The 13,532-nt window shown below is 37.6% G+C and overlaps 1 protein-coding gene across 1 annotated transcript; it reads left to right on the forward strand.

Moving 5' to 3' along the window:
- The first annotated feature begins 376 nt into the window (after positions 1-376).
- On the forward strand, positions 377-1,311 carry LOC107956539 (ethylene-responsive transcription factor ERF095). Its single transcript, XM_016892161.2, has one exon. It carries the CDS (start codon positions 571-573, stop codon positions 1,240-1,242), a length of 672 nt encoding a protein of 223 aa, XP_016747650.2. The 5' UTR covers positions 377-570; the 3' UTR covers positions 1,243-1,311.
- The last annotated feature ends 12,221 nt before the right edge of the window (positions 1,312-13,532 follow it).

Here is a 13,532-nt window from a genome sequence, read left to right on the forward strand (position 1 = left end):
AGGTGTGAGTTTTGTTTGTAGTTTGTTGGATGTATGTTACACAGGGTATTTACTTAGAGTATAATCTGCTTTTTAAGTTCTGTAATATACTTTGGTTTTTTGTCAGTTTATTGGCTTCTTTTTGGAGTTTTCTGCCCTACACCCTCTTCTCACTAAACTTGTATCAAACATATATTCGAGTATATTTATATATATACGTCACCCTTCATTTGTAAAGATAAGCAAGAATTATTACATTGATTTACTTTTTTAAGAAAAAGAGATATACTTCAAATTTGTTGTACTATTCATCCTTTCATTTCATTCATGATGTCCAATAATATATATCATAGATATATGGCACCTTTGCTAATTAAACCTAATTCAAATAGTGACTGGTTTGGCAAGCAGGGATTTAGTGTTTTCACTTATATTTTGCTCATTCTTTATATGTATAAATATAAATATATACGCAGACAATCAACATGCAATTATCTCAAAGTCATTCTTTAAATCACCATTATTATTCCATAATATCACATAGCAGTTCATTCTTTTTGGCTACCCCTATAACCCTTTCCTCCTCCTGTAATGGATAGCTCAAGATCAACTATGGTGCCTCAACAAGATCAAAGCCCTAACAAAAACCAGACCTCCATCGAACCACATGAAGCACAAACCATGGCTGAAAACAGTGAAAAAAGAAGCATCAAGAAGGTGATCAACAATGGAAGAAGAAGATACCTAGGGGTCCGACAAAGACCATCGGGAAGATGGGTGGCTGAGATCAAAAACTCATCTCAAAAGCTAAGATTATGGCTAGGGACTTTCGACCAACCGGAAGAAGCAGCTTTGGCTTATGATAACGCCGCCATGGTTTTACGGGGAAAGAATGCCAAGACCAATTTTCAGTATGAAGGAAACTTGAATCTAATAGGAAAGGTTAATATTAATCCAAGGGTTTATCAGCTTCTTCAGCTAACAATCATGAAGAACCATGCAAGATCAGCTTTGAGATCCATTAATGGGAAAAGAATGGATCCTGTTGATATTGATGGTTTCGATACCATTGTTGAAGAAACTATATTTTGTGATGATCATCATCACCATCATGATCATGATGAAGGTGGTAATAATAATAATAATAACAAGCTTTGTAAGGTTTCACTTGGGAATTCTAAGGTTTATTCTTCTGTTGTTGTTGCTCCTTCCTTTTGTTCTTCTTCTATAGATCAACAAGGACAAAAGGAAAATAACATGTAATAATTAAGTTGAATCACATGGGTTTTTTTGGTGGGATTTTCTTTTTCTTTTTCTTTTTCTCATGCAAATCAGTTGAAAATTGGATTGTCTAAAAAGTTCTTTTTATTTTGTAAATTTATATTGTTCAATATTCTATGTTAATTTCAGCTTATATATATCAAATGGGAAGAAAAAAATTAAATTTAAAAAGATGATTACTGTTTATTCCATGCAATTTCAAAGTTTATGTTAATTTCATCAGATGTTTCTTCCATCTTTAATGATAAAATTTTAAGGGTTTGAAAAGAAAAATCTTTGAAGTGTCGTTCGTTGGAAGCTAATGAATCCCTCAACGTGCTTGGTATTGTGCTTGAAATGTCTATACTTGATTTTATTTTCAGGTTTTGTACGTCTTTCAACTCTACGGAAAACCACGACAAGTTCATAGAGTGAGAGCCCGTCACCTGCCAAAAAAATGTGAGGATTTGCTCTTGGTGGGATTTGAATCTATGCCCTTGAGATGCGCTCCCACTCTGTGATTCTCTCGGGACTCTCCATGGATTTGAGAGACAAAGCTCGGAGATAAAATTGAGCATAGACATCTTAAGTACAATATCAACCACAGTTGAGGTCTGTCAACTCCTTCTTCAAACACTTATCTTAGAGCAAGTTTGAGTTCCCTCAACATTATTTTTTTGGTAATGATAATCTTATTATAGTTTTCCAAGTTTTATGTAACTGAATTCTCCTTTGAATCAGACATGTATCAATGGCGGAGTTGGCATATTTTCAAGGAATTTTTGTTTAGCATTTTAACTGATTATATTACAATAAAATAGAATAATATGATATAAGAAATGACACCTAAGTTATTGTTTGTTCTACAATGTACAACATCTTTTGTCATCATTTGTATTATATATTGTCCATTGCGGTTGATGACCATAGTTTTCTTTTATTTTTATTTTGGCTGGACAATGTAGTCAATCTCCAAACAAAAAGCAAGTTAAATGGGATTTTCATGGGAGCAGTAGCGAGGTGAATAGTTGGGCTAGATTGATTTTCTTCATAGAGCAACCAATGTCACATCGAAAAAGAATTTTTTATCTGATCTCTTTACAAGATTGCGGCAAAAGTGCTTTCAAGAAGGCTCAAGCTGTTTATGCCAAAACTCGTGAGCAGTACACATGGTGCATTTATACAAGGTAGGCAAATCTTTGGTGGGATTTTTATAGCTAACAAAACCATGCATTCATGAGTCAACAATAGGGAAAAAAGAAAAGAGAAGAATCTTGACAGCTTCCAACGTTTTTGTGAATATATAAAAATTAGCAATTTGATTGTGCGTAGGGATATGATGGCAAATTATTAAACCTTGTTGGATGTAATCTCGGACAAACGACAAAATTAATCCACCTCTATATGCTTGGTTCGTTCATATTAGACCGGATTATTACCAATATGACTATCACAAAACAAGGGAACTGGATTTGAATGATTAACACATAAATATGCATGTAATTGTTGTAGCCAAATCTCACAAGCAGTGGCTGCCATAGAGCGATATTCTGCTTCTGCTCAAGAAGGCGACACCGTTATCTGTTTCTTGCTCTTTCAAGAAATGGGTGAATTCCACAAAAAATGAAATAGCCACTGAGTGGGCAACTTGCCCAATTTGCATCACCAAAAGCTTTGAGTGACAAAGGACTTGAAGTCTATAGAAACGAACCTTGACCATGTTCAAGTTTTAGATAGTGCAATATGCGCAAAGCAGCTAGCTAGTTATTGTGTCATAAACTGAGATGACAAATGAACATAATAGCAAAGATCTGGTCTAGTAGTGGTGAGATAAATCAACCTTCGGTAGGAGTCAGATCTTTAAGAAGAGAACTTTCATTCAAAGCTAAATGATGGTGTTACTCCAATGGAACTATTCCTTTTGAACTCAGGGCAACTTTTAAACCAAGAAAATATTTAATAGGAAACCAAGAACCTAAGTAGCACTTTAAAGCCTCAATTTTTGATGAATCATTAGTGGCAACAATAACATCATCCACATACACAAGGGTAGCTACAAAAGAATTTCTTTGATGATCAATAAATAAGGAAGTGTTAGCCTTGGATTAATTAAAGGGTAAACTAAAAAAATAATCACTTTTGTTTGTCTCAGATTACATTTTAGTCACTTATGGTCGAAATGTTACGTTTTAATCACTTACGATATTATTTTGTTACGAAGTGGTTAGTCTACCGTCAAACTCCGTTATCTCCCTACCTGACAATCCAAATGGGTTTTAAATGTTAACTTGGATGTCTAGTTGCTGGGATAAAAATATGTTTTTAATTAAATAAATTTAATTTGAATTGCCACATAAGACCCGTTGTTAGGGAGGTAATAACGGAGCTTAGCGGTATAGCGACCACTTCGTAACAAAACAATAACGCAAGTGATTAAAACATAACATTTCAAACATAAATGATTAAAATATAATCTGAGACAAACAAAAGTGACTATTTTTATAGTTTACTCTTAATTAAAACCAAACTGCAAGATAGCGGTGGAAAACTTGGCAAACCATTGTTGCGAAACTTGTTTTAACCCATAAAGTGAGCGACGGAGATGACAAACTTTCTTATCATTTGTAGATAAATATCCAGGTGTGGTTGCATGTAAAATTCCAATGTAAATGTCCACAAATAAAACCATTAAGCACATCTAATTGGTGAAGTTCCCAATTTCAAATAGCTACAAGAGCCAAAAGCATACGAACAGTAGTAAGTTTAGCAACCGGAGACAAGTTTCAGTGTAATCCAAACCTTCAACTTGAGTATAACCCTTGGCATCAGGACGAGCTTTGTTACACTAAATGGATCAATCATAATTGAAAATTATTTTGTAGACCCATTTACACCCGATGTCCCTTTTATCAGGAGGAAGATGCTCCATAATCCATATGTGGTTTTGTTCAAGAGCTTCTAGTTCATATTTCAAGGCTTTCTTCCAATGATCAACCTACATTGCTTGCTGATATGATGTGGGCTCATTATGGTGGGTAAGTGTTTAAAGAAAACATTTTTGAGCTAATAAACTTTGTGGCTTTCTTTGACAATGATGTCCGCTGAGTAAGACTTAGTGGTGCACATCATGAGGAAAATGTTATACGAAGATCATGTAATTGTGAATTAAACTATCAAAGACATTGAGGGGGCCTCAAGTCTCTGATACAAACTTGAAAAGAAAATATCTTGAGATGGAGAAGGCATCCACATCTAAAAAGAAGGCTTTAGAAGCTAATAAACTTCTGGTTGAAAGTGGTGCTCAGTTGATGGATTTCAAAACTCAACTAGGTGCTTTGAAGAGGGTAAGGGTAGTTTGGAGAAGGAGAAAATGTCACGGCCAGCGAGTGAGCAAGGTCTCATCAAGCTTGGAAGCGAGCAAACACGAATGAATCAAGCCAGGAGGTTCTCGAAGTGTCTCAAAAGACTCTAGAAATTTGAAGAAGAGACCAGATATGTGTAAAATGTTCCAGAAATTCTAGAATACTTCACCATTGTATAATATTTAATGAATTAGGTGGGAGAGTTCTAGAATTAGATATTGACCGTTGATTAGGATCAATTGTAACCATTGGATCATTCCGCCTATATAAAAAGAGGCTTCCCTCCCCCATTTGTATCCAAGCTAGCTTATTTGAGTAATAGTGATGCTTCCACATTCTCCCAACTCTTGCATTCTTCTCTTTTGCTAACCTAAGTTCTCTTTTCCGTTGCTTGTCTAGGCTAAATGTGACAAAGCCTCTCCTGAGCAAGTATCGAAGGTTGACTTAGGCTCATTGACGTAAAACCAAGTCTAAGGCTGCACATTTGCTTGGCTAAAGTTCTAAGCACGTGGTAGGTGATATTGGAGTTTGCATTTCTAGATTCGTGGTGGTGGCAATGGCTAACGAGATTGAGAAGACAAGTGAGCAAGACGACAACGTGGTTGAGAATCAAGGTGCCGCGAAGGGTAAGAATGTTTTGTCGAAGGACTTTGTGAATATTGTGGAGACTCGGATGGCCAAGGTCAAGTCCGTTGTGAGTGATGTCCTTAAGAGGGTGGAGGACACTGAGGATTCTTTTGAAGAGATCAAGTTCGAGATGATTGTGTCTCAAGACGAGCTAAAAGAGCAATCCATTGAAGGAGTTGGATGGGGCTATGAGGGAGGCCCTAGGAGAGCTTGCTCGGAAGAAGGAGGCCTTCAAGGTGTTGGTGGAGGTGATGTGAGGCATGTTAAAGATAATAAAACGGTTAGAGAGGTAGTTAGTGAAAGCTGAAAAGTTAGCTAGTTTGTTAAAGATAGCAAGTTATAAATACTATCGTCTGGCTTTGTATTGAGATAAGTAAACAGTCTAAGTTCATTTTTGAAAATAGTTTGTTCAATAAATTTCTCAAAGTTACCTAGTTTTCTTCATGGTATCAGTCGCTAGGGGTTCTTGATCATGGCAACTACAAACTCTGTTGTGTCGGACTCTGCTGAAGTGTATGGCTCGGTGTTTGCTACTGAGCGTGTGGTGAATTCGCTTCCTAGACATGACGTTGTAAAACTTGATGAAGGAACGTTTCTTCAATGGAAGCAACAGGTAAGATTCATTGTTAATGGCTATGATCTCTTCAGTTTTCTTGATGGATCTATTGCAGTGCCGTCGAGATTTGTACAAGCACCGGATGGTGCGCTTGTGGTCAATCCAGTGGCATCCGTGTATCAGCAATAGGATAACCTGCTCACGTCCTGGCTTCTCTCCACCATAAGTTCATCAATTCTCTTATCCTTTATGGATGTCCAATCGGCGAATGATGTATAGACCACGGCGTTGGAGATGTTTGCGGCTGATTCTAATCAGAGGCAGCCACGATTGCATCATGAGCTTCACTCTCTCAAGAAAGGAAGCATGTCGATTAGTGATTATGTCGAGAAGTTAAAACGTGTGTGTGCTTTTTTGGAGTCCTCTAGAACCTCCATCTCAATGGCAGAAAGGACGGCGGTGCTTCTTGCAGGGCTTTCGTCTGAGTTTGAAGGTGTAGTCTCGTTGGCTTCGTTGTCTCCAACTCCGTTGCCATTTTCGCGTCTGGTTGAAGCTTTAATAGAGTGTGAAACTCGGCATGCTCATTCAAGTCAAGAGGTGGTGTATGCTGCAAATCTGGTGGAGGATGTGTCTACGGACGGTACATCGCGAGGAGGACGATTAGGGGTGCGTGGTCGTGGGAGGACCTTTCAGCCGCGACTCCAGTGCCAGATCTGCTCTTGGTTTGGACACGTGGCTCAGAAATGTTACTATCGATACCATCGTGACGAGTCATCTCCGGTGCAACCTCCACTGCAAAATCAGATGCCGAACCTCCACTCCGGCGATAGTGGCTGGCCTTCTCAACCAAATACTAGACTTAGGATTTCTAACCCTGGTCAACAGTATTATGGGACTAATCAAATTAATTGTGCTACAGGTCAAAATTACTTTGGGCCTGGTCAAAATTCATATGATGGTGGTCAAAATTGGTGTGCTGAAGGGGGGTTCAATGAGCAGCATGAAGGTCAGCAGGTTGGGCCAAATGGTTGGTCTAGGCCGAGTGGTGAACGGCGTTTCAGGCCTCCAAATCCTGGGCCGCATGCTGGTGGGCCAAATGATGGTGTTCATGGAGGGTTTGGAATGCCTTCTTATATTGGGCCGAATAGTGGGCAGAATGTTGGGCCAAATATTTCTCCTCCGATGCCCACAAATTTGTTTGTGAATAATGTTCAGCTCGATCCGGCTAACCCAATCGGTACTATGGCAGTTCTGTGGCAGACCAGCCGCGTACGCGAGTGTTTTCAGCGTCAAATCTGTGTTTTAGACTTCCTAGACTGGGAGATATACACGCGTCCGATTATTCTGATCCGTCGATCTTTAGCTCTCATATTAACTCTGATCGACATAGAGTGAGTGGGGACGAGTCTGACTCGCTGGTTCCTGGACCAGTTGGGACGTCATCCTGGTATCCTGATTCAGGAGCCAGCAATCATGTTTGTCGGGATACGTCAACTATGCATAATGCTACTCCTTATTCAGGTACGTCTTCTATTTTAATGGGTGATGGTACGCCCGCATTAATATCGACTGTTGGTCAAAGTGTTTTGCCGACACGGTCTAGGTTGCTTCGGTTAGCTAATGTTTTATGTGTCCCAACCATTCGAAAAAATTTGTTGTCAGTATCACAATTTGCTACTGATAATGGGGTGTTTTTTGAGTTTCACTCTACTTATTGTGTGATAAAGGACAGCGTGACACATGAGGTTTTACTGACGGGGCATATTCATAATGGGCTATACCGGTTTTCTATGCCAGATGGTGGTTCTTGTATGTCTGCTACTCAGGTAAAATGTTTGACTTCGACTGCCGACAGTGAGTTGTTTTCGTTATGGCACAAGCGACTTGGACATCCATCGTCAACTTTTGTTAAATTTTTTTTACATAAGTGTCATGTTCCTTTGAATAAAATTGCTATTAGTGATGTTTGTACTGCTTGTAAAAAGGGTAAGTTTCATAAGTTGCCATTTACGGCTTCCAATACTGAATATACTGATCCCTTTTCGTTGGTTGTATCTGATGTATGTGGACCTGCCTCGGTTGCTTCTAGTAACAATTGGTATTATGTGTCATTCATTGATATGAGTTCTCAATTTACTTGGGTATACCTAATTCGGTAGAAGTCTCAGGTTATGACTTGCTTCATTCAGTTTCAGAAACTTGTTCACACTCAGTTTGGCAAGACCATCAAGCAGTTCTAGAGCGACTGGGGTAGTGAGTATCGAGCGTTGGCTTCGATTTTGGCGTCTCAAGGCATCATTCATCGTGTTTCGTGTCCTCATACTTCTGAGCAAAATGACGTTGCCGAACGTAAACATAGACACGTTATAGAAATGGGGCTTACTCTTTTAGCTCAAGCGGGTCTTTCGATGGAATTCTGGGCATATGCGTTTACATGCGCAGTTCATTTAATAAATCGTCTTCCCACACCAGTGTTGGATGGTAAGACTCCGTATAGTGTGCTTTATGGACGAGACCCTACTTATGATCACCTGTGTATCTTTGGATGTTGTTGCTATCCATTTTTACGCTCGTTTCAGCGTCATAAATTAGAATTTCGGTCTCAACCGTGTACATTCTTGGGCTATAGCCCATGCCACAAATGGTACCAATGTCTGTTGCCAGATGGTCGCGTTATTGTTTCTCGACATGTGGAGTTTGATGAATCTAGGTTCCTCTCTCCGCCAAATATATCTCGGTCACGGGAGGTGAGTATTATACCTACTTATTTTCCTTTTCTTGAGACTAATCCGTTGTTACAACGGAACTCTGTTACTGGTCCTGTTTGTCCGCCTAGTGTGCCTGGGTCTCTGAGTCCTCAAAATGGAGTGGATGTTAGTTCAACAAATACTAACTATCGTAATACTTCCTCATTGAATGAGTTTTTGATTGAAGAAGATAATTCTCATCATGGTGTCTTGCACTCTGAAAATCAATTTCCTACGCCCACTGTTCCAATTCCGTCTGACCCTACAGGACCAGAGGTTTCTGTGCCTAATGTGAATATTCATCCTATGACTACTCGTTCAAAAGATGGCATTTTTAAACCCAAGGTTCTTACTGTTGAGGTTGTAGAACCGTCAACGATTGAAGAAGCTGTCGCTAGCCCTGAGTGGCAAATCGCTGCTCAAACGGAGTATGATGCCTTAATTCGTAATGGTACCGGGAACTTGTTCCTATGCCATTAGGTCACAAAGTTATTGGTTGCAAATGGTTGTTTAAAGTGAAGAAAAACCCAGATGGAACGGTTGAACGGTACAAGGAACGTCTGGTTGCGAAAGGCTGTTCTCAAGTTTCGGGGTGCGACTTTCAAGAAAAATTTAGTCCAGTTGTCAAACCTGCCACTATAAGGGTAATCTTGTCGATCGCGGTTACTAAAGGATGGTCACTTAGACAAGTTGATGTTAACAATGCCTTCTTAAATGGTGATGTTGATAATGAAGTGTTTATGCAGCAACCTCCGGGATATGTTAAGCTTGGTCCTGATGGGAGACCTTTGGTTTGTCGATTAAAGAATGCGTTATATGGTTTACGACAGGCTCCACGAGCTTGGTTTGAGAAGTTGAGGACATTTCTTTTGACAGTTGGGTTTGTTGGCTCTAAGTCGGATGCTTCTCTATTTGTTCGAGTTCGCTCAGACTCCACTTTCTATGTTCTTGTTTATGTTGATGACATTATCATTACTGGTAATTTGGCGTCGGCTATTGACTGGTTTGTACAGATGTTGAATGATGAATTTTTATTAAAAGACATGGGTGATTTACATTATTTTTTGGGAGTTGAGGTTACTAGGTCGTCTTGTGGGAGCCTTCATCTTTGTCAAAAGAAGTACATCCGGGATATGTTGAAGCGTAGTGGTTTGACGAATGCTAAAGGCGTACATACGCCCATGATTAGCTCGTTGCATATTTCTAAAAATGATGGTGAGCCGTTATCCGATCCAACTGAGTACAGGAGTCTGGCAGGTGCGTTACAGTATGTGGTCATTACTAGGCCCGATATTGCTTATGCGGTTAATAGGGTATGTCAGTTTATGCATAGTCCAACCACAGTTCATATGACTGCTCTTAAAAGGATATTACGATATTTATCTGCTACACTTGATTTTGAAATTGTCTTTCGATAGTCTGATTCTCTTTCTTTAGTTGGGTTTTCTGATGCAAACTGGGGATTGGATTTTGATGATCGGAGGTCTACTTCGGGGTACTGTGTGTTTTTTGGGTCTAACCCTGTTTCCTGGTCATCGAAGAAACAATAGGTGGTGTCGCGGTCTACGGCTGAGGCTGAATATCGAAGTGTTGCTGCTGTTACGAGTGATGTTATGTGGTTACTTTCGTTATTACGAGAATTGCAAATTGGGTCTGCTTCTCCACCAAATATCTGGTGTGATAGCTCTAGTGCAGTCGCAGTTGCTGCTAATCTTGTGTTACACTCCAAGTTTAAGCATGTGGAGTTAGATCTATTTTTTGTTCGTGAGAAGGTTACCGATGGTTCGGTTCTGGTCGGAGAAGTTCTTGCGTTCGATCAAGTTGCTGATGTATTAACTAAACCACTGCTGCTTTCGTGTTTTTCTCGGTTTAGAAATTTTCTTCGGGTCTTATCAATAGAGAAGATGGATGCGTGTTAAAGATAATAAAACGGTTAGAGAGGTAGTTAGTGAAGGCTGAAAAGTTAGCTAGTTTGTTAAAGATAGCAAGTTATAAATACTATCGTCTGGCTTTGTATTGAGATAAGTAAACAGTCTAAGTTCATTTTTGAAAATAGTTTGTTCAATAAATTTCTCAAAGTTACCTAGTTTTCTTCAAGGCGAGATCAAGAAGCTCAAGAATGAGCTTTCGAGCGTTAAGGCAACTGAGGGTGATGTCATGCCGATGTGGTCGAGTTATCGAGATGTGCTGAAGCCAAAGGAGTTCAAAGGCATGAGGGATGCCAAAGATGTTGACAACTTCCTTTGGAGGTTAGAGCAATACTTGTGTGATCGGGATCAAGGAAGATGCTCTTTAAGGTAAGCACTGCTTTGATATACTTAACTGATGTTGCCTTACTTTGGTGACGTCGTAGGAGTGAAAATGCAAGGTTTGGGGGATAAGATTATTGATATTTGGGAGGCCTCCCAAAGGGAGTTTAGGTTGCATTTCTACCCTAAGTATGCCATCAAGGAGGCCTGATCGAAGCTAAGGTTTTTCAACATTTAAATAGATGTAGTCCAAACTTCTCTTGTGTCATTCGATTTTCAACATTAGTGAATTTTTTTCTCCTCTGCCCGTGATATTTTCCTCGAAAGAGATTCCACATAAAATCTATGTTTTTTATTTTTCGCTCTTATTACTTTGCGATCATTTTATATTGCCATTATCGACGTTTAATTTTACATATATATTTTTAAATAAAATTTTATTTTTGTAAGTATTGAGTCATACATACAAAAATTTAACCTATCCGATTTTAAGGCTTAGACAAAAAGCCAACATGCACAATGTAGTGCCACTCCCTCGGCAAAAGAATTTTTATTTCTATTTTTTTTATTTTTCTCGATCAAGGAAATCATTTTATTCCGAAAGAGAAGAGTATCACAATTCAAAGCACCAAACCCAGCAATAAAACATAATATCAAGACCATTACTAATGAAGCAAAAGTTCATTTTCAATGGTCTTTCAAACTGTTCTTATTTTCTTTGCATGGCAATATTCATCAGGATAGTGTTGGTAAAGTCAAATCTAATTTGCTACTTAAAAGTTTTTGCAGTAGAATGAACACCGTATAATATTTCAAGTGAACATTCCACTATTAAGAGATGCTTCTGGTTGTAATAGTTCTTCATACCTATCTATAGTTTTAAGAATTATCAATGATGGAATTGACATGTTTTGATAATTTTATTTTAGTATGGATAGCCTTTTCGGGCTCTCACTCTTTGGAGTACCCTTTGGAGCGAGTCTATTAAAATAACTTCTCGCTTACGTGAGGCACAAATTAAATAATCTTTTAAAGTAACTTCTTGAAAAAATCTTCTTAAAATGACTCATTAAGTATCAGGTCATGCGGTACTCACATGGCAACTGTCATTTGTAATATTAATTGTCATGTCCCATCTAAAGGGATAGACCCTACCTATGTCTATTAAAGTAGAACAGTTGATCAACTTACTTTCAAGTCCCCTATAAAAAAAAAAAAAGACATGTAACTCCTGAAGGTCATGCCCAAAGTATTTAAGCTTTGGCTCGTGTACTTGAAGAGGATCTTTCTCTTCTCCTTTGGAACGACCTTAATACTTCGACAAACCAAATCTACGTCTTACACGGCAACTCTCCACCTCACCTTAAGCCGGATGAACCGCGAGACACCGTTGTTACCTTCCCTTGTTTGATACCTCATCAACATATTATTTTAATTTAATTATACAATAAAAACGAATATGATGTAAGAAATCATACCTAAGTTGTTGTTTGTTCTGCAACGTATAACATCTTTTGTCATTTTCTGCATTATATATTCTCCATATGTTCATTTATAATTATTTTAATGGATGGAATTGCGAGACACATCGGCCGAATAAATTAGATTACTAGTTTACAAATTTAATTGGTTTAATTAAATAAATTATTAAAAATTTGTAAAAATTAGTTTAATTGTCGGTGTTTAGTCAAATTCAATTGGACCGTACTGAGTTACGACTCAACTAATCTAAAACTTTTTTACGGATTGGGACCCGAGTCAATTCCCAATTCGACCGATCGATCCGATCTAATTTAGATAATGTTGAAGACCATAGTATTTTTATTTTAGTTTTTGTCAAAGAAAAAGCCGATTCAAGAAACTTATATGTTGGCAGTTTAAGATACATTACATATAAATTTTGGTAAGTTAATAATTAATTAAGAAAATATTTGGATTACTTTCACAATACCGAAGCTATATAATATAACAATTTAAGGTTACAATAAAAGGAAATAATTGTTATCATTTGACACAATTATTTTTGGTCAATTTAATTTCTTTATATATGAAAGTATATCAATATTAAATGCCCATTCATATGTCAATAATTTTTGTTATAGTTGATTTGTTCATAGATTATAAAAGAATATAAATATGTGCGCTTAGTCCAATTTTAATTTGTTCTAATTTTAAGTCATTTTAATATCCATGATAGTACATTTATTTCATTTCAATTTACTAACTATACTACATATTACAACATAAGTAATCTACCCTATTTGGACAGCTTTTATACATCAATTTGGACAGCATAAATACAACAATTTGGGCAGCATATATACAACAGTTTGAGCAGCATTTTTACACCAAAACTGGACAGCATATATACAACAAATTGAGCAGCATTTAAGCATCAAAATTGGACAGCATATATGTAACAAATTGGTTCAACTCATAACCAAATCAATCCATCATCCAATGCATAACTATTATACATATACTAATCATTTAATCAAATTTAACAAGTCCAAACTATATATATATCACAAACTTATACCATAATTCAATATGCAAAATTATAAACCCCATTTCCATGACCATTAAAACCATATGCATAAACACCAAACTCGTTCAAAATAAGATGAGCCATTTTCGCATGGCCATTTATATACATGTTCCAAAATTAACCAAAAACATAAGCAGGCCTATACATGCCATAATATCGAATTCAAAAATTTATCAAAGTACCCAAAAGATGTCGATAGTGTGA

This window comes from Gossypium hirsutum, chromosome D07 (assembly GCF_007990345.1).
Source record: "Gossypium hirsutum isolate 1008001.06 chromosome D07, Gossypium_hirsutum_v2.1, whole genome shotgun sequence".
Taxonomy (NCBI): Eukaryota; Viridiplantae; Streptophyta; class Magnoliopsida; order Malvales; family Malvaceae; genus Gossypium; species Gossypium hirsutum.

Bases quoted from the DNA above. Each gene is read 5' to 3' on its own strand.
- LOC107956539 (XM_016892161.2), top strand. From the start codon at position 571: ATGGATAGCTCAAGATCAACTATGGTGCCTCAACAAGATCAAAGCCCT.